The 20,429-nt window shown below is 43.0% G+C and overlaps 1 protein-coding gene across 2 annotated transcripts in view; it reads left to right on the top strand.

Moving 5' to 3' along the window:
* Window positions 1–11,613: 11,613 nt before the first annotated feature.
* PPP1R17 (protein phosphatase 1 regulatory subunit 17) overlaps window positions 11,614–20,429 on the top strand; it is a 33,478-nt gene continuing 24,662 nt past the window's right edge. For both annotated transcript variants that reach the window (XM_068234553.1, XM_068234552.1), the window contains exons 1-2: window positions 11,614–11,646; window positions 18,005–18,093. In XM_068234553.1, coding sequence (XP_068090654.1) covers window positions 18,015–18,093 — 79 coding nt within the window. In that variant the 5' untranslated portion in view covers window positions 11,614–11,646; window positions 18,005–18,014. The remainder of the gene's footprint in view (window positions 11,647–18,004; window positions 18,094–20,429) is intronic.

A 20,429-nucleotide genomic window follows, 5' to 3' on the forward strand; every position in this document is an offset into this window, starting at 1 on the left:
ATTGACTCATCCAGAGTACAGGGTGCAGAATCAGCACTTCCCTCAGAACAAGAAAGGGGCTCACAAACGTCAGTGTGAAAGGAAAACATGTTTTCATTCATGGTACAGGGCAGGTTCAGAGAAAGCGTCTCTGAACAAGGCAAAGAAGGTTCAGCATCAGATTCGCAAAACCGAAGCGCTGTCTCTCTCTTAGATTCGGCTAACAATGTCGAATCCGAGGAATCAGAACGCAAAACCTGCGAATCAAAACTCACTTTAGGTTGTGAAACTGATGCTTCCATAGCGCAAACCTCCGCGATCTGCGGAGCAGACTGCAAGGCATCTAGGACCGAAACACTGGAGCAACTGTCATCAGGCAACGGGTCCTTACAGGCGTGAACAGGGTGAGACAGAGACTCATTTGCAGAAGAAATAGTGACATCAACAGGATAAACTTTATTAGGCATATTCATTTTACTTTTGACGCTGCATAGTCGAGAAATGTTCCCCTTAGCAGGGTCACAGACGGAAGATCTCAAAGATCTGTTACTAAATGACAAAGGATCCCACACATCCTTGAGGAAACCGGCAAACTCATGCCGATCACAATCTGCAGGAACTCCTGAGAAACAGGCATCAGATCGCACAGATTCAAACTGCACACTGTCAGGAGAGAATCCTTCAGGATTCGCACAGGAATCAACCACAGCGGCACACTCATTCATTTCAGATTGCACAAAGTCAAGACTCTCATGCTTTACCCCAGAAAGGCAGGAACAATCATCCAACAACGATGTCTCTTTATTGGAATCAATTGGTTGGTGTGTGTGCAACTTATCCAAAATCGTCTGCCACACATAGATCACCAGATCCACATCATCCTTGTCACATTCATCGGAATCAATCAGAAGGTACATAGAATCGAGACAAGCATCCAAGACATCCTTGCTTTTTGCGATGTAAAAATCGCAAAAGGCTTTCCAATCAAAATAGGAATTCCTCCAGCAAGGCCCCAACATCCCAGGAAGCAAATGTGGGTTCAAACAGGCCAGTATCCAGATAATCTCCATATAGGTGGAGTTCAGGAACAAGAACAGATTTTTTAACTGCTTTAATATAGTGTGCGATCCTACCTATAGCAGGATCCACATAAGCTTTGGATTGGGGCAAAAAACCTGGAGATTGAGCAACATCATTATACACATCGTTAGGGAGTGTTTTATTCAGATGCTTGCGCTTTTTAGTTTTTCCCTTTTTTGCAACTTTGCATGTCTGCTGTTTAAAACCTGAAGTGGCAACAGACACATTGAACTGATTGTCATACTGAAATGTTTTGCATGGAAGGGAAAGATCAGCTGACTTATCAGCAGCTACATACTCAATCAGAACAGGTGGTAAGCCAGGCAGTTTAAACCAGTGAGAGAATATCACTGCAAGAAACTGATACAGATTATCATTCCAAGAATTGGTTTTTAGCACATCATATGCCCAGGTGAACAAATCGTCTTTTAAGAGCACATAGGCAAACAAAAGAGCCGATGTGGACGGATCAGAAATCTGAAAGGTGGGATTCAGGCAAAACCTCACACATTCATAAAGAAATTCCGCCTTGGTCTCTGAATTTAACCTTTTAAAGCTCTTAAAGTGTCATTTTTTTTTTTGACTTAAGTTTTCCTTTAAAGACACAGAGGACCCAAACTCGACAAAATCGTACAAATCAGAAATTCCGTCTACACTGGGGTTTTGGGTTGGGCTGGTCATACTGTAACGATTGTGGAACTTTCTCGCGTGCGCTGATACGGCGGAAATCCTCCACAAGCGTATAATTGCAGGAACCCAGCAAAAGGTGCTACGCACCCGTAGAGGGAAATTCCTGTCGGCAGATGACGCTGAGGAGTGCAGAGGAACCAATCCTCTGTACCTCCACAAATGCCAGACAGGAATTGTACGAAGCGCAGAACGCAATCGCAAGAGAAGCGATTGCGAATGAGAACGAGCAAAGGGACAGGTTGTATGTGTGTGCGCCAACTTAGTCGCCACCCCGCGACAGTGCACACAAAACAGCAGATATGAAATAGGAACGCAATCGCGAGAGGTGCAATCGCCAGACGTGACACAAGGCAGATCAGAACAGAATACGAGGTTAGCAAAGGCACAGCAAATAATACAATGAGAATAACAAGGAAAATAACAAACGCTAACTGAACGCGAACACCGCACTCATTCGCAACAGTGCACGCATTCGTGCGCGGTCTCCACGTGATAAGCACAATAGAGACAAGCACGCCTAACTAACCATTGACAGACAAACATGAAACAGAGGACGCGAGCGCTTGCTTAACGGTTACCTCACTGAGCCTCCAGCAAGCGTTCGTAGCAGACAAGACAGACACACGAAAACAGGGACAAGCGAGAGATAGGATCCACAGCACTAGCGAAAGTGGCTAGCACGATCCAGGTACAGAGTAGCAGAACAGAAGGATCCACAGCACTAGCGGAAAGTGGCTAGCGCGATCCAAGGAGACAGAACAGAAGGATCCACAGCGCTAGCGCAAAGTGGCTAGCGTGATCCAAGGAGACAGAACAGAAGGATCCACAGCACTAGCGCAAAGTGGCTAGCGCGATCCAAGGAAACAGAACAGAAGAGATAGCTGGTAGCAACCCCTGCACCAGCTATACTCCAAGAACAGAGATCAGAACGATTTCCTGTCGACCACCATTAGGACAGGACAATCGCAACAGACAAACAAAACAGATAAACAATCCTAACTGCACTAGGGAACCTGCCTAGCACAGTTTCCAGGAATTACTCTATGCTGATCTTCAAACTAAGAGCATGGCTGACACTCTCCTCCAGGAGTGTTACACAGGACAAAATCCTTATGACCAGCCAAGCATTGTGGGAAAGACATAGTACTTATAGTACACGCCTCTAATGAATGTGGCCAGGCAATTTGCATGACAACGTATGCAAATTCCTCTGCAAGCACAAGCTGCAAAACTGACAGAAGCTCTTCTTTCCAGAGTCCTGCAGCATGCAAACCTAAACAATGGTCAAAAAGCTGCCTGCCTGCACAGGCAGCTAAGCGGATTCTCACAAGCAGTTAGAGAAATGGCCACTAGATGGCGCCGGGAATAGGGTTTAGCTATGTGTAAACGAGCTGAATAAAGTTGATTGAAATGAAGGGAGGAGAATCATAGTCCAGTTACGCCCCCTATGATGCACTGTGTTCCATCAAGGGAGGGGCGGGACTTGGCGGCTCAAAAGACGTCGGCCGCACCTGTGACGTCAGCTCCTGGCGAGTCCATAGGAGGAAACGCGTAGGGCGGAGTCGGGTGCGACTGACGTCACAGGTTGCGGAAACACTCGCCGGCTGGCCAGTATTCAAACACTTAAACTAGCGGGCACACCACGGTGGAGGAGCGGGACGCTGACGCCACACAAGGGAGTGATCACCGTTGGGCTGATCAGCCCGATATGCGCAATACTCACTAGGACTGAGTAAGTGCGCTGTATAGCGCAGGGTGTACATTAGTTTTTATCAATTTACGCTATGAAAATTTTATTGCTTCTGTTTTACATAGAATCTGGATTAAAAGAACTTTATTGTCTGCAATGAAATAGCCTGATGCCTAGTTTCTGGTTGACTACAAAGCGCTAGATCCACCTGGATGTGAGGTGGTAATCATCTGGTGAGCGGCCAATTATACTGGGGGTCCGGATTTGTGATTTTACACTGGTTGATCACGTGTGCTGCACTTTTGTCACTGGGAGAAAAAGGATCTATGTGTTTTATGCCGTAGTGCACTATGTGTAGCATGTTTACCTTTTTGCAGATACTAAAAGAGCCTTAGAAGAGGAGCACTGTCACTCATCATATTATGAACTTGGCTGAACCAATTTAATAACGAACACTCTGATTGAGACTAGTGTGGGAAATTGGAACTGATAATCTGGGGCAGGCGCAGTTTGCTTGTTAAGATGTGTCTCTGATGGGCAAGCCTTGCTATGCAGGTATTACAGCCAGAACTTAGTAAAGTCAGAACATTTTTCCAGCGCTATTTTAATATAAACAAGACCTTGTATAGGGAACAACTGGGTTAAATCTTTGGGGAGGCGCCCAATAGAGTAAGAACTATAATAATATATAGGATACTATATAGGAAAAAGGAGGTGTCTTACCTCCAATGAAGACTCACTTGGGTGGGAAAAAGGAGTCTTTATTGAAAAACGGTTATACTGTAGACAATGCATTTCACAGGACTCAGCCCGCTTCCACCGGTCAGTACAAACAGATAACCTTATCTATGAGCCGTGTGGTGCAGGGGCACATAGGTAAAAAAACACTCCTTGTTCCAACCCACGTGAGTCTTCATTGGAGGTAAGACACCTCTTTTTTTGATATATTATCCTATATATTATTATAATTTTTACTATATTGGGCGCCTTCCCAAAGATTTAACTCAGTTGTAACTCCAGGTGAGGTGTTAACCCTCACTACTTATTGACCCAGTCCGTGAGTAGACAGGACCACAGGAGGAGACCGACCGCCCAGTTCCAGAAGATTCTGGGATTACCGAGCAGAAACGGTTTCTTTCCGCATGCACTTACGGTGGTTGCAGGACTGCAACCCACCTTTGTGAGTATTATCACCCACAACATACTGCAATTACAGTGGTTCAAATGATATTGCACCATAAGAGCTCCCTGTCTTCCCTTCTCCATAGGCTAAAGGTTTCCCATTCCCTTTGTGAAGGGATTTCCTGCCACCTGCACCAATACAATATCTTGTACAGGGAACAGACAGCTTACTGCAGAAAATGACACAGGAGGATTATTCTAAACAACAATCTAATCCTGATTGAAGAATAGCTCTGCTTATAATCAAAAAATCTTGTAATTCACTCAGATAATTTGCAAAACATATATAATCAAGTTAATATGACATTTTCTGATGACTCATTATCGTAGTGGGCTGTAATCATTTTTGTGGCAGCTGCCAGATCAGTATCTTCTGTATTTGAGAGGTTTAGCATTTGGCTCCTCAAACGTTGCTGGGATCCATTTGTCTGGTGTGGATGGGGTGAAGGAAAGTGCTGCACAATCAACTGCTCTGAGCCCACGTTGTGATGTACCAGGCTGATTCAGGGCTGGAATAGCTGAAGTTGCATCCGCCAATTTTTGGGCCTTGTTTAGCAGAGCTGACCTGCAACAGCCCCAGAATAGTTGCTGCAGCATGGTCTCTGGCGCTGTTTTGGTGGTCTTCCCCTTCCTTGGCATGTCCTGCACCGTATGCGGGGATAATATAGCCACTCGCTGCAGCGTTACAAAGCCTGTGTTCCCCCTTCAGGCACAGAGCTGCCAGAGCTCTTATCTGCTCTCCACGCATGCACCCCCTTGTAATGAATAGCGGAGATGCCGCCGCATGGGCAAGCAGCATGGCGGCTATCTCCGCATTCCAGCCGGCGGCTTCTGCCGCGCAGCAACATGTTGCTGGTTCGCCTGGTCCTTCTAGTGCACACAGATTGAGAGCTATGCACGTGCGTGCCAGGTGACAGGACCTTTATGCTAGCAGAAGGGGAGTCAGCTGGTCATGCCGATCAGCTGACCCCAGCTATGCTCTGGATTGGCTGAGTGACTGGGGCCGCGCTGTGGAGCGCTCTGGGTATATATATGACTTGCTTGTCAGTTGCAAGTTGTCTGCTGTTGCGAATGCTTATGTGTGAGCGCTCAGACCCCAGTCAGATCTTACAGTGTGTTAGAACCAGCCGGAGCTGGGAATTCACACTTAGTCAGATTCCATTGATAGCCTTAAAAGTGTTATTGTATTAGTCTAGTTCCCAGGTGTTGAAACCAAGGACTTCACACCTAAGACTAGGAGATTGCTACATTGCTATTGTTTATGTATTAGACTAGTTCCCAGGTGTTGAAACCAAGTACTTCACACCTAGATTAGGATTGTTATATATACTGTTACCTGTTATGATCTCTGGCTTTCCTGACCACTCTCCTGCTTACTGATTCGGTACCTTTGCCTATCTGATAACCTGTTGCCGACATTGCCTGTACCCAGATACCGAATCAGTCTTCCACCTCTGTACTTTATCTGTCCGTGTGTTGCCGACCTGGCTTGTCTGACCTTTCTGGCTGTCACCCAATCCTAGGGTGATCAGCCTTACTGTACTTTCCGTGACACTTGCTCTTTAGGTGTTCATTAGCTGCAAGGGTCACCTGCTCCTCAGGAGACCATCTTGCGGCTCAGTCAGTGGTCTCTACCCACTAGGAGTCTACTGGCTGCAGTACAGTCTGATTCCCTGTCCATTAGGGAGTCTCTGGCTGCAGCCCGATTGTATCTCTCGTTTCGCCAGTTATCACGCTTGCAGTCCAGTCAGTGGTCCCTGCTCCTCAGGTGTCCACTGGCTGCAGTACCATCTGATTTCCTGTTCCTCAGGAAATCCTCGGCTGCAGTCCTATCATATCTCTCTTTCACCCAGTTCTCTCTCCTGCAGCCCAGCCAGTGGTTCCTGCTCCTCAGGTGTCCACTGGCTGCTGTACAATCCAAGATTCCCTGCTCCTCAGGGAATTCTTGGCTGCAGTACAGTCTGTATCTCCTCTACATAAGGAGATCATATTGCAGCACAGTCAGTGGAAACCTGCCCCTCAGGGGTTCACTGGCTGCAGTGCAGTCTGGTTCCCTGCTCTTCAGGGAATCCCTGGCTGCAGTAGTGTCTGTATCACCCGCTTCTCGGGAGATAACTTCTCTGATTACTGTTGCACCAAACACTAAATCACATTGGGTGTCCTGTGTCTAGCGATACTAGTATTATTGGTGATTCTGCAAATCACCACATAATCAGGTATAGCATCTGTATTATTGGTGATACTGCAGATCACCAATAATCAGAGAAAACTCTGTGTTGTTGACACCGATCGTTACACCTCTCAACTTGCATTTTTAAATACAAAAAAATTAAAATAGTATGACAGCCTAAATATCCCTTTCATCACAGGCAGATGTATTAGTACTGGAGATCATCCGCTGAAGCCATGAGAGGGCCCAGGGCTGTGGGGTTCCCCAACTAATTAAACTCCCTCCTTCTGATAAAGGGTTCCCCCTCCAGAGCATATGTTGAGTTTATATTGGTGTTTGCTCTGCATATACTGTATATAAGAGTTTAAAAGATTAAAGAGACTCTGAAGCGAGAATAAATCTCGCTTCAGAGCTCATAGTTAGCAGGGGCATGTGTGCCCCTGCTAAACTGCCGCTATCGCGCCGCTAAACGGGGGTCCCTCACCTCACAAATACCCTCTGAGCACCCGGGGATCTCTTCCTGGTTGAGGCAGGGCTAACCGCCGCAGCCCTGCCCCACGCACGTCTGTCAGCGCGTATCTCCGCCTCTCCCCCGCCCCTCTCAGTCTTCCTGCCTCTAGGAGCAGCAAAATATACAACTAATTTGGGCGTTGATTTTGCGGGGGTGGGGGGTTGGGGGTGAAGGGACCCCCGTTTAGCCGCGGGATAGTGGCGTTTTAGCAGGGGCACACGTGCCCTTGCTAACTATGAGCTCTGAAACGAGAATTATTCTCGCTTCAGTGTCTCTTTAAATTACAGTGTTCCTATGCATAGGTGCAATCTCCGTAAAATTGCAACATTGTGCACTTTGCAATTTTAATAAAATAAAATCACTCTACTGTGAAAACTGATTATATAGTCAAAGCACTTTGTGAATCATCGGCAATCAGAAAATTTGATAAAAAAAAAAAAGCACTTGCAGTGTGAAACAGCTATAAATGTGTCCATAAACAGATATAGTTACATATGAGATGTATAACTCCTCCTCTTCTGATGTCACACTTCAAGTGACCCCAGTCTCCTCCATCAGCACCAGAAGTTATAGTAATAAAGCCAGAGGAGGTGCTCCCTATCTGAGTGCCAGTTAGTACTGCCCAGAGAAATCTCATACGGGTCTAGACTGTGCCAGCAATTCAGTTTGTTTGGATGTTTTGTTTCAATCAAGGCATCATGACACGTATATAGCCGAAAGCTTACTCTTATATATTTTTAAGTCAGCCAACAAATGGTATCATCCCGATTCAAAACTTCTTGTTTAGTCAAAACTGCTAACACAGCCAAATCTATTCAATCAAAACAGTGAGTAAACGAAATATAATTCAAGTTAGGGTAACAACAATGGTTCGATGCATAAATAAAGTAATGTAACATTCCCTTATGCTAGGAAAACTCAGCTTCCAAGTCATCTTTTCATTTTTATCATTACTTGTAAACATGTCTGACAGCATCTCTTATCAAAGAAAAGGGATTAAAATGCTTATTTGTACCTATGTTTGTTGTGCTAATCATTTGCAGCAATTATAGCACCCCCGGAGAAGAAAGGCGCTTATGTCAAGTCGGAGACTTCCTGTCTGTACTGAACTGCTCTCAGATGAGCAATGTCACTGATCTATTTATTGATTGGTTTCTTTCCTCTTTAAATCATGACGACTTTCTGGAATGCTGCCATGCCATTGTCATAGTGTCGTCACTGTACAGTAAGTATGTACACACACACACACATATATATATATATATATATATATATATATATATATATATATATATATATATATATATATATATATATATATATATATATATATATGGGAGTATAAGCCATATTTCCTTTAGTTTAAGTAAAGCAGAACTAAAATTAAGCCCGATTTTACTCCGCAAGGAAGAAAGTAAATTCTCAGAACAAATGTGTTAATCAGAGTAAATTATGTTTATTGCATTTTCAATATTTTATTTAAATACTCCGACTATTCCAATAAGGTTTGCTTGCAAGTTCATTCAACTTGCATCTAGAACTTTGCTTTCCAGGGAGGTAAGTACAAACTTACCAAAACATTTAAGAAATGTTTTAATTTTCTTTAGGGTGCCAGGCAGTCTGCCATTCTGCCCTGTAACCTTTACCTCCATGGCTGAGCTATCTCTTACTGTGTGAGAGCATGTTTCTTCCTTTCAACATATCTTGTGAGGCGGGCAGACTTTGTCCTACTAAAGACAATGAGAAAGTCCCCTGGTAGGATGCAAGAAATGCATAGCCTTCAGTGTATGACGTGGATGTCATCCAGTGGTGCTGCTTGGCCCAGGCAAACTAAGTAGGCGCTTAGGACCTCACCCACAGCAGGGGCATCCCTTGCTTCCAGGGCCAGCCGGTCTGTGACATTTTAGATGTGGGTGTCATTTCCTGCATTCAAAGTGTGCAGCATGGTTACTGTGCGCTGCTCCCCTCTCTTTGGGTTGCTGCTGATCTGCAGGTCTGTGTGTGTTGGGGATAAAGGCAGCAGGAAGTTACATGCCCTCACTGACACTAATGTGTTATATGGGGGGGGGGACGTTTGGCTAACAATTCATGGGGTGGCTATATATACTGGGGAGGGGGGGGCACCTTGGCTTCCTATACTGGGGATTGAGCTTCATCTGAGCAATAACCGAACATTAAGGGTGATGCTCCTGTAACCCAAGTGATGGTAAGCAATATGGAGGAGACATTTGTGCCATGGAGCTGTCCTTCAGCACCATGGCACTGCTGCTGCCTTACTTGAATATCAAAATAAAGTGCAAAAGCTCATACAAAATAGACCAGCTTTAATCAATGTCAAATACAAAAATAGACAAACCTGCCTTAAAATCACATTAAAATTGCTGCGGAGCGCTCCTCATTGCATAGCCCAACATACATCGCCATGCCACAACTACATTGGTACCAGTGCCACCCAACACCGATTTATCTTCAGAGTGGGGAGACAGAGATTGTTGAGGCATGCGGATGAAAAGCAAGCTGCATATGACATTGTAAAGTCATCAAGCAAATTTAGTTAGCTTCCATGCAGGCATAAATGCAAGCGGATCACAGCTGGTATCTCACCACTCCTGTGCCCGGTCAGTAAGTCACATAGGCCACCCGCTCTAATAGGGCACATATTGCAGCCATCTATCTTCAAAACTGCCGCTCTACACAGCTATAAAACACCAGCGGGGAGCAGTAGTAGGCAGAGAAGTTCCAGTCACAGTTTCAGCCTGTGAGAGCGCTCAGGGCGCAGTGCAGGATGTGATCCCACTCATCGATGCATTGCACCCGCCCCCTGCTGCCTTATTTCCTTGGGAGATGCACATGTGCCTATCACTGTCGCTTGATGTCAGGCGCTAGAGCCAGCAGGCTCCCAAACACTCCTCGTCCGCGCTGTATGAGAGGAATCTGACATTATTGCCTCCCATCGCTCTGCGCTAGCCAAGCACCAGCCGTGTAGCCCCCTGTGCCCTTTTCTCTATCTGCCCTGGAACCCCAACAAAAACATCTCTGAAGCTGCCGCTGAGGCTGCCCATTTCTCCACGAGGTGGACCAATGAGAATCATCTTCATCATGATGGTATCCTAACTCTTTGAAACCTTTGAGTGAAAGTGATGGATTACTTAAAATAGAAAATTGTCTCCTGAACGATGGTACAGTATTCTCAAAGGTTTTTCCAGATTTTTTCCCAAAAAATCCTTGTGCCATTAAATACTACAGGCACAGAAAAAAACATCTTCTTTTTTCTTTTTATTAATATATTGGAAATTGCAATGTACTATAAAGATGTCATATGACTGTATCCAATCATAACACATACAATAAGCTGACATCAAGTGCATGCAGCAGAAAGAAGCTTATATCAAAACAAATATCCCTAGTTATGATTATTAAAGATGAGTGTTCTCTAATTAAGGTATATTCAGAGATCATTAAGGTATATTCATAGTTGTAATCAGTAAAAGAAAGTATACCTAAATGTACCCATAAGGTGTTGTGAAATGTATCACCCAGCTAGACAAAATACATGTTATTGCAGAAAAATAAATGAGCCATTCTAGTGTACATTCATGTAGCTATCAGTGTACTTGCTTTATAGTTGTATGAAATCAGTGTTTACACAATAATGGCCTATTAAAGAGAAACTCCAACCAAGAATTGAACTTTTTCCCAATCAGTAGCTGATACCCCATTTTACATGAGAAAGACAATGATTTTCACAAACAGACCATCAGGGGGCGCTGTGTGACTGATTTTGTGCTGAAACCCCTCCCACAAGAGGCTCTGAATACCGCGGTACTGCTGGCAAACTGCCACAATGTAACAATGTTCAGAGACAGGAAATAGCTGTTATTAGCTGTCTGTAACAGACAGAGCAGCTAGAAACAGCTAAATAACCTGCCCACAGTAACAATGTCACCATGTAATAAATGTCAGAATGTTAATCTGGGAGAGGAAAGATTTTACAATGAGCAAACACTGACTAAATCATTTATACATAATTATGGTAAAAAATGAAGCACTTTTTTTACTACATTATTTTCACTGGAGTTCCTCTTTAACGACACTTTTTCTTTTATTGTGCATGTTTCATTTTGTTCAAGATAAATCATGTTGTTCTACAAGTTATGGGTAAGGTCAGCATCCAGACTGTTTATGAGACGCTGCAATTACTTTTTGAAGCTCTGTCCTTGGTCCTTCAAAGAACGTTTCCATGGTTGCACATGTTCCAATCATTTAAAAGGCGTGGAGAACAGAAGGTATGATCATCTGGACTAGTAACAAAGCCTGCACAACACTCCCATCAAGCGCAGCTCTGTAAGTACAAGATCTTTGCCCATACTTACAGCTTCTTTGCAGACTAGCACGTTTGATCTTACTATGCATTTATGCATTTACACACACACACACACACACACACACACACACACGCACACGCACACGCACACACACACACACACACACACACACACACACACACACGCACACGCACACACACACACACACATTTTATTGTTACATCTGATTCATGTATTTTATTTGGCATGGCATTGGGCAGGCAGAGTAATATTTAAGTTATATATTAGTTCTATCTTTTTTATTTTAATGAATGTACCAATTAATGATGAAAGTCGATAATAATTAAGATAGGTAGGGGGAAGGTCATTCTTAATTTTGGCATAACTAGTAATATATCAGAGGCCTGCCATCTAATAAAACATGTTATATTGCTTTAAAGACTAAAATTCATGTTATGAAAATGTAATGATACTTTGCATGGGGACTTTGTCCAGTTGTGAGTTTTCCCAACAATTAAATCGATTTATAATCATCTGTCCCTTTTTGATTATAACCACAGGGACTTTGTAAGAGCTTTGCAGAGCAGATAATGGGCTCAATGTATGTTTTAGACAATATAGCTGTAGGCAAAAAAGAACCTGAAAAGAGCACTATGAATGATACAGCACATGTCATTCAAAGTAAATTAAAATAAAAAAGTCAACATATTGAGGAGATGAATTGGTGTAGGAAGATCTTAACATATGATTTTAAGCTTAAAAATGTCTACACCATTCCACAATAGTTCATTTGATTCTTATATTGCTTTGATTGGAAGTGTTTGCTTTACCCAAAATCCTTATGATCTATTTTTAGGGACACTAACATGCTTGTTTTCCATTGGGGGACAAATTCTCCGCTAAGTGGAACTGTGCCCACACACTGGATTATCTTTGAACTTTCATTCAATAAGGTGCAGGTTTATCTATATCATATGATTCAGATACTATTTAAAGAAATGTGGGTAAACCAATTTGTAGTTGGCAACAGTTCTTGGACTATCATAGTGGATCATTTGACGGCGCAATATATGGATCAACAAAATATGGTTTCCATTTATTTAATTTATTTTCAAAATATGTTTCTCTTTCTCTGACCTAACCTTTAGATCTGGAAGGGAAAGGCAAGAGTTGTTAAAAAAGCCAAGGCACACACAGACAAATGCCCGCTCAGCAACATCTTTTCTGGTGATAAATCAGCAAACCTTCACATTGTGCCAGAAGTCTCACTAACTACTGAAAAAAGCAAAGCCTTTTTCTTTTTTACCTTTCTGACACATTCCTGTCAATGTTTCAGCTAGGGATGGAGCAATGATTTTCCTGTTACAACGGGACTGCTGGTTTAATTATAAAATGATGGAGTTTGTTCTCAATCAGTGATCATGTGTCACCAAATGGTGTAACATTATTATTCATGTAACGCCATAAAGTATTAACAGTGCTTAACATTGTCCCGTAGGGAACTGCTTTCAACTTAAACGGTAGTAAGCCTGTTTACTAGCTTTATCAGCACAGCAACACTGAGTCCCCAAAGGCTGATGAAAAATAATTTATAGACTTGAAAGACCACTTGATGTTCTAACACTCTGTGGGAACACTGTTTGGTCTTTGCACTGGTGCAGATTTCAGTCTATGAAATGCTTGAGAGTAAGTGGGACATGACCAATGCTGAAGGCAGTATAGCCAGAGTGGAAAAAGGCATGCCATGGATGGGTAGAGGTGGCCAGCAAAACTTTCTTTTTAGCACTTTGTCATTTAGGTGCCATGTGCTCCTCAGTATTGCATGTATCAGTGATCTTCTTGTTAGAGAGCTTAGAAAGGTCAAGGAAGGTTTAGGTTAGGAGGCTTAGGATAAAGGTGTCCACCTATTGTACAATTTAGATAGTATAATTTCACCAAATGTTAGAAGGGTAAAATGCGTGAATATACTTTGAATGGATACTTAAAGTAGTCCCTCATATTACATGCAAGTGGTATCATTAGTGGGCACCTTTAGGATCTTGGGAGGTCTTAAAGGCAAGGTAAGGTTAGGGTAAGCTTTATTCTTTTGGGATCCCCACAGCTCTTTTTCTGTACCCCATACATTGCTGTTGTTGCTGTTGCAAAGTTGCTGGTTGAGGTGGACTAAGTCCTGCCTGACTCACCAGCAAAATAAATGGAAGAGAAGGAGTGTCTTTGCCCTAAGTGTGCTATTTCCCTGACCATAAAGTTATACACAGGGGCATAACAATAGGCCCTGCAAGGGATGCAGCCACAGGGGGGTCCTTAGGGGAAGAAGCCTGTGGGGGGGGGGGCATGGCTCTGGGACTCTTCAGGGCCATTTTTAGGGGCAGGAGGGGACACAGGGCAGGAAGGAGGAGCAGTGAGCACACATAGCGGCAGGGAGAGGGGCCCGACCCCTTCACCTCGGGCTCCCCCTTCAGCACTACCCCCTCCAGAAATGACAGCATTGGCAGCAGGCAGGGAACATGGACTTTTCTGCGTTACATGCGATGGAGTTGTGGTGGTAGGGGGCCCCTATCCAAAGCTTTGCAGGGCAGCCCAGTGATTTCGAGTTACATCCCTGCTTATACACCACCATCAAGATCACCTAGTGCACCATAATGGTGATGTACTCCCCCTGGCAATGTTTGCTACTCCACATATGAGTTGTAATGTAGACTTGGGGACTGATCTTGTAGTTTAGAGCAGATTTTACCCATCTTTACCCCTGGGAAAAGAAGTTACAGCTTGCAATGTGCCACAACAGGATACAGTTTGCATAAAGCGGGTGTGTCAAGTGGACTAGAGGAAAAAAACAAAAGAAGGACAGGATCCCAAAATAGTGTAGTAGGTTATAAACCATGAGTGGTTATGAGGAAAATTAAAACAGGGTTCTCACAAACCTGGGTTGCTGTAGTGCAACCACCTTCTGCGCATGTTAGGAAAACTCATCCCGCACTCAGAGTTTGGATTGGTCTCTCTATGGACTGGTCACTCTCTCTAAAAACTGATGGGGGCAGTGGCGGCTCCAGGAAATTTTTTTAGGGGGTGCTATGCAGGTTCTGGATCTTTTTCAGGGGTAGCTGTGAACTTGCGGTGTGCAAAGGGGGCATGGCCAAAAACCAGGGGGCATGATCAAAAGGGGCATGACTATGCACTGGAAAGTGGTTGTGTATGAGTAATAAAGTTGCCCCAGTATACAGTAGGTAGCATAGTTCCCCAGTATAAGTAGTACAGCTGCCCCAGTATAGGTAGTATAGCTGCCCCAGCATAGGTAATATAGCTGCCCCAGCATGGGTAGTATAGCTGCCCCAGCGTGGGAAGTATAGCTGCCCCAGCATAGGTAGTATAGCTGCCCCAGCATAGGTAATATAGCTGCCCCAGCATGGGTAGTATAGCTGCCCCAGCGTGGGAAGTATAGCTGCCCCAGCATAAGTAGTACAGCTGCCCCAGTGTAGGTAGTAGATCTGCCCCAGCCAGTAGGTAGTATTCTGCCCCAGCCAGTAGGTAGTATTCTGCCCCAGCCAGTAGGTAGTATGCTGCCCCAGTGTAGGTAGTATGCTGCCCCAGCATAGGTAGTATGCTGCCCCATTGTAGGTATTATGCTGCCCCAACCAGTAGGTAGTATTCTGCCCCAGTGTAGGTAGTAGATCTGCCCCAGCCAGTAGGTAGTATTCTGCCCCAGTGTAGATAGTATTCTGCCCCAGTGTAGGTAGTATGCCGCCCCAGTGTAGGTAGTATGCTGCCCCAGCCTGCTCCCCCCTCCACTCCCATGGTCACCACTTGTGCATTCTTCATTATTTGGATGCAAGTCTATGTTGGATGCTTGTCTATGCTTGATTTTGAGTTTAGAGTGACCAGTCAAAAACAAAAAAAAGTATTCTAGTTTTATGATCAGAAGATTAAAAAAAAAATGACACAAAAAGTCTTGCTTGAAACTTTGCAAACAACTTCAGATAATATTGACCGGAAGTAAAGCTGATGATTTGTACTGCAATGGCAGATTTAGGGTTACCAAAGATATGTGAAGTCCAATCATGTTAGAGAATAGGCTGAAGCCTATGACAGCCGATCATGCTGATTGGCTGGTGGGGGGAGGGAGGGGGGAGTAAAAAAATAAAAGCAAAAATAGTAAAATGTATTTAAAAAAATACATATAAATATTTATGAAAAAAAATAAACATTGGGTGAGCGATCAGACCCCACCAGCAGAGAGCTCTGTTGCTGGGGAGGAAAGGGAGGATCACTTGTGTGCTGAGTTGTGCGGCCCTGCAGCTAGGCCTTAAAGCTGCAGTGGCCATTTTTGTGAAAAATGGCCTGGTCTTGGGGGGGGGGGGGGGGGGTAAAAGCCTGTGGTCCTGAAGTGGTTAATAGTTCAGGTTTTTATGGGTTCTGTTTTCTTCTTCTTTGTTATTTCTCACATATTGTTAATAGTGCCCATACATGGTACAATTTTGTTCGATTAGATAATTTTGTTCAATTATTCCGTTAAATTGAATATAAAGATTTTTCCAACATGTCCGATCGGATGGTATTGAAAAAATTGGATAATTGATTCTTTTTTTCCAGATCGAAAAAAAAGATTCTTTTTAACTTTCATTCGATTTGATAATTTTGGTTGAATAAATTGGAAAGTTTAATGTTTTTATCCTACCATGTATGGGCACCGTATCACTGATCTCAAACTTCAAATACATTATTCATAGATATTGAATAACACAGCTCAAATGCACAGAATGATTTATGTAACCATGGAGTGATTAATCTGTTTTGTGCCATCCTGCTGTTAACAGTACTAAACTAATTAATTTTATTTTGCAACACAAAATAGTTTACAGTGGATCAAAGCTATTAAAAATGAAATTGTTTCACATCACCGCAAGCGCCTGTACTACATGATACAGTCACATGTAGTGTTGTCACTACATGCACCAGTTGTGCATGGTACAGGCACTTGCCTATGCCATGACACCAGAGGAGTCAGGAGTCGAGCCAGCGGAGAGGTGAGCTTTCAACACTGCACACGGCCATGGTGGTGGGATATATAAACACTTGGGGAGACACTGACGCCGGTCGCAATATTGACCAACTGGTGCACACCCAATCAAGCCCTTGCAACCGACATTTTTCAGCATGTCCAAATTATCCTTTCAACCGATTCCAGATGGAAATCGATCAAAAGATCGATCAGGTCACCATGTTGCACCACCAATTCTTATCAGAAAAAAATAATATTATGGAATCCAAAGGTTTATCGGCCCAAAAAATCAACTAATGTACTGTATATATATATATATATATATATATATATATATATATATATATATATATATATATATATACACATATATATATATATATATATATATATACCTGATAATAAAATAAAGGGCACCTCCTGTATAGGCACCTTTGAAGACATGAAGGAGGGGACAGCATTTTCTAAAATGTACACAATACTTGATCAGAGAAATTGTTAAACTACAATGAGAATGCAGATATTGGTTAATTGTAATCTAAATAATCCCTGGACTGAAAATCCCTGGACCTATCCCAGCTATCCTACCATTAGTGTGCCCAAAGATCGCAAGTGTGTGTTTGTGTGTGTGAATGTGTGTGTTTGTGTGTGTGAATGTGTGTGTTTGTGTGTGTGAATGTGAATGTGTATGTGTGTGTGTGTGTGAGTGTGTGAGTGTGTGTGTGTGTGTGTGTGTGTGTGTGTGTGTGTGTGTGTGTGTGTGTGTGTGTGTGTATGTGTATGTGTCTGAGTGAGTGTGTGAGTGTGTGAGTGTGTGAGTGTGTGTGTGTGTGTGTGTGTGTGTGTGTGTGTGTGTGTGTATTTGTATGTGTGTGTTTGCCTACAAGCTGGAATGTGAGTGTTTTTGTGTATATGAATTTATTGCCATCCAAGTCAAACTCACCTGATTTGCCTTTCCTTGTGTGCCTGCCACTGCCATGGCAGCATAAATTGAGGATATTTTTTCCCCAAACAGAGCCCAGACATGTTCACACCTTTTCTAATAATAATAATAAAGAAATCTACTGGTACATTTTACACATGAGATCCAAAATATCATTTACAAAGACATTTTACTGTTCATAGTTATACATGTCAGAATGTGCAGCATAAAATGTAACAATATGCAAAGTTAAATGGTAACAACAGCTGTAAAATGGAACATTGTATACATTTTTATTCAAGATTTGGAAAAGATCCAACCACATTGACGTATTTTACTATTTTCTACACACATTTTCAATGTTTAACTACAATTTGTAGGAATAAAAAATAAATAAATATATAATTAACATTGGTTACTTTCACCATTTGAATCTGTTTATCTTCCCAATAATAGAGAAAGAATAATGTCAACAGAATTTGTGCCGCCACTGGATATCTCTGAAGACATACTGGATCAGCGAGAACAGCACTGCAAGCTTTTAGGCAAGTACCATTATTGGTAATTATTCCTCAAGGTTCATGATATAATGATGAGTCATCCACAGTCATCATGGAGCACAGTGGAAATGATCGACCCTGCTGAAATTTAGAAACCTGATATCACTTGTCTTCTGGTAAAAGACATCCTGCCAGATGGGAAGAGAAAGTGTTCTGTTTCTCCTCCTGGGGTCACAAGTGAATCACTAGAAATGTTAACTCTTTACTAGGCCAGTTCAATAAGCAGGGCCTTTTCTCCCAGTTCAAAGCGCATCAGTATATGTTCTTTTTTTCTAATAATAAAATTATAAAGACTATAGTAATTTTCATGACAAGAATTCAGGCTATGATGAAGTTATGGATTTATTATTATTGATTTATATAGCGCCAACATCTTCTGCGACACTGTAAATGTTTATTTACTGTGCAAGTTACATGGACAAAAAAGCACAATGAGAAGATAGAATAGGAGTGGAGAAAAGGCCTTGCTTATTTGAGCTTACAGTACAAGCAGAAAGTTGTACATGAGATGGGACTATGTTTTATGCAAAGCTTAGTAGGAAACAGTGGAAGCCCAGATCATACACTTGCTTGAAAAAATAAACGTTTATGTTTTTTCCTGATTTTTCTGTTAGATTTTCTGTTAGATTATTTTCTGTAAAGTACTGGTAGAAACTGGTCATTATCTCTGGTGCATTGTCTTCTGGTTATCTCCTGCTGAGTAGAACAATGTCGAATTACTAGGCGGATAGATGGGTAGAGAGATAATTTCCAACATGTTGGAAATTATCTATCTGGCAGGTAAATCTTAAGGGGCTCATACACTGGTCGATTTCAGCCATAAGTTGATCGATTCTATCAAATCTATCAATCGATCGATTTGTGGCCAATTTCGATCGATTTCAATGGATTTGATCTATATGACAGGATGGAAAATCTAGGTCAATCTGCTGCTGGTAGCAGATCCATGGCCCATAGAGTTGCATTGGATCTAATGCTGGGCATGCACGGCTCGATTTTGCCACTCTAATCTTCCACTCGATCATTTCGCCGCTCGATTCCGCAGTCAATTATCTTATCTTCTGCTCAGTTTTCTTATCTTTTTCCATTCACTTCAATCCGGAATCGAGCGGCGAAACAATCGGGCAGGAGATCGGACATGTCGGAAATGATCCATCGAGCCACCTTAATGGCTCAAAATTGAGCCGTGTATTCCCAGCATAATCGTCCAATAATGCATTTAGATAGATTTCCAATAGATTTTATTCTGAAATCTATTGGAAATCTGTTCCTAGTGCATGGCACACAGCAGATAGATTCCTGTCAGATTAAAATTGACAGGCATCTGACAGAAATTCATCTGATGGTCAAATCTGCTGCAAATCTATAAGTGTATGGCTACCTTTACAGAAAATCTAACATAAAATTGTATGGTGTGTACGTAGCATAAGACACTGATTGGCATTTTGTATAATCCCCAAAATAGCCAGACTGTGAGAGAAAAAAGAAGCTGTCATCATCAATATCACCCATCTTCTGGTTTGTAATACTACAGCTCTTGGAGACTTATGAGGCAATTTTCATCTTGTAGACCATGTGCAAACAAGTAACCAAAGTTCAGTGAATGTGTAAGCAGCTGGCAAGGGAGAGGTTCAGCAAGAAGGTGGGTAGTCAGACAGCAGAGGTCCGGCAGCAAAGTGAATAGGGGCTGATCTTAAAGGGAACCAGAGAGGATGCAATATACATACCTGGGGCTTCCTCCAGCCCCATACGCACAGATCGCTCCCACGCCGCACTCCTCCGCTGCCTGGATCAGCCGCCACCGGGTCCCGTCATTGCCGCGAGTCGGCAAGTCGGCCGGCGGACGCGGCCAATTCTCCGCATCACAGGGTGCTCTCCCCATACAGATACGCATGTGGCTGTTAACTGCGCAGCCACATGCGTACATGTATGGAGGGAGCCCCTGTGATGCGGACAATTGGCCGCGTCCGCCGGAAGTGACGGGCCCGGTACCGGCGGATCCAGTAAGCTGAGGACGGCGGCGTGGGAGCGATTCAGGCTTATGGGGCTGGAAGAAGCCCCAGGTATGTATAAAATCTTTTTCTTTTTTCACCCCCGTTCCTCTCTGGTTCCCTTTAAGTGATTTTTAAGTTATGGTCTGTGTTTTTTTTATATTACTAATGAGTGGAGGAGTGGCCTAACATGGAATGTGAGTGACTTCACCTACACTTGACTTGTGGAGTGAATGCTAAGTCTTCGAAGCATTATTATGCAATTAGCAAATTTGTTGTATAGGTATTTTGCTGAATGTATTGAAGTGTTTGCTTAGCAATCTAGTGGAG

This window comes from Hyperolius riggenbachi, chromosome 5, assembly GCF_040937935.1.
Source record: "Hyperolius riggenbachi isolate aHypRig1 chromosome 5, aHypRig1.pri, whole genome shotgun sequence".
NCBI lineage: Eukaryota > Metazoa > Chordata > Amphibia > Anura > Hyperoliidae > Hyperolius > Hyperolius riggenbachi.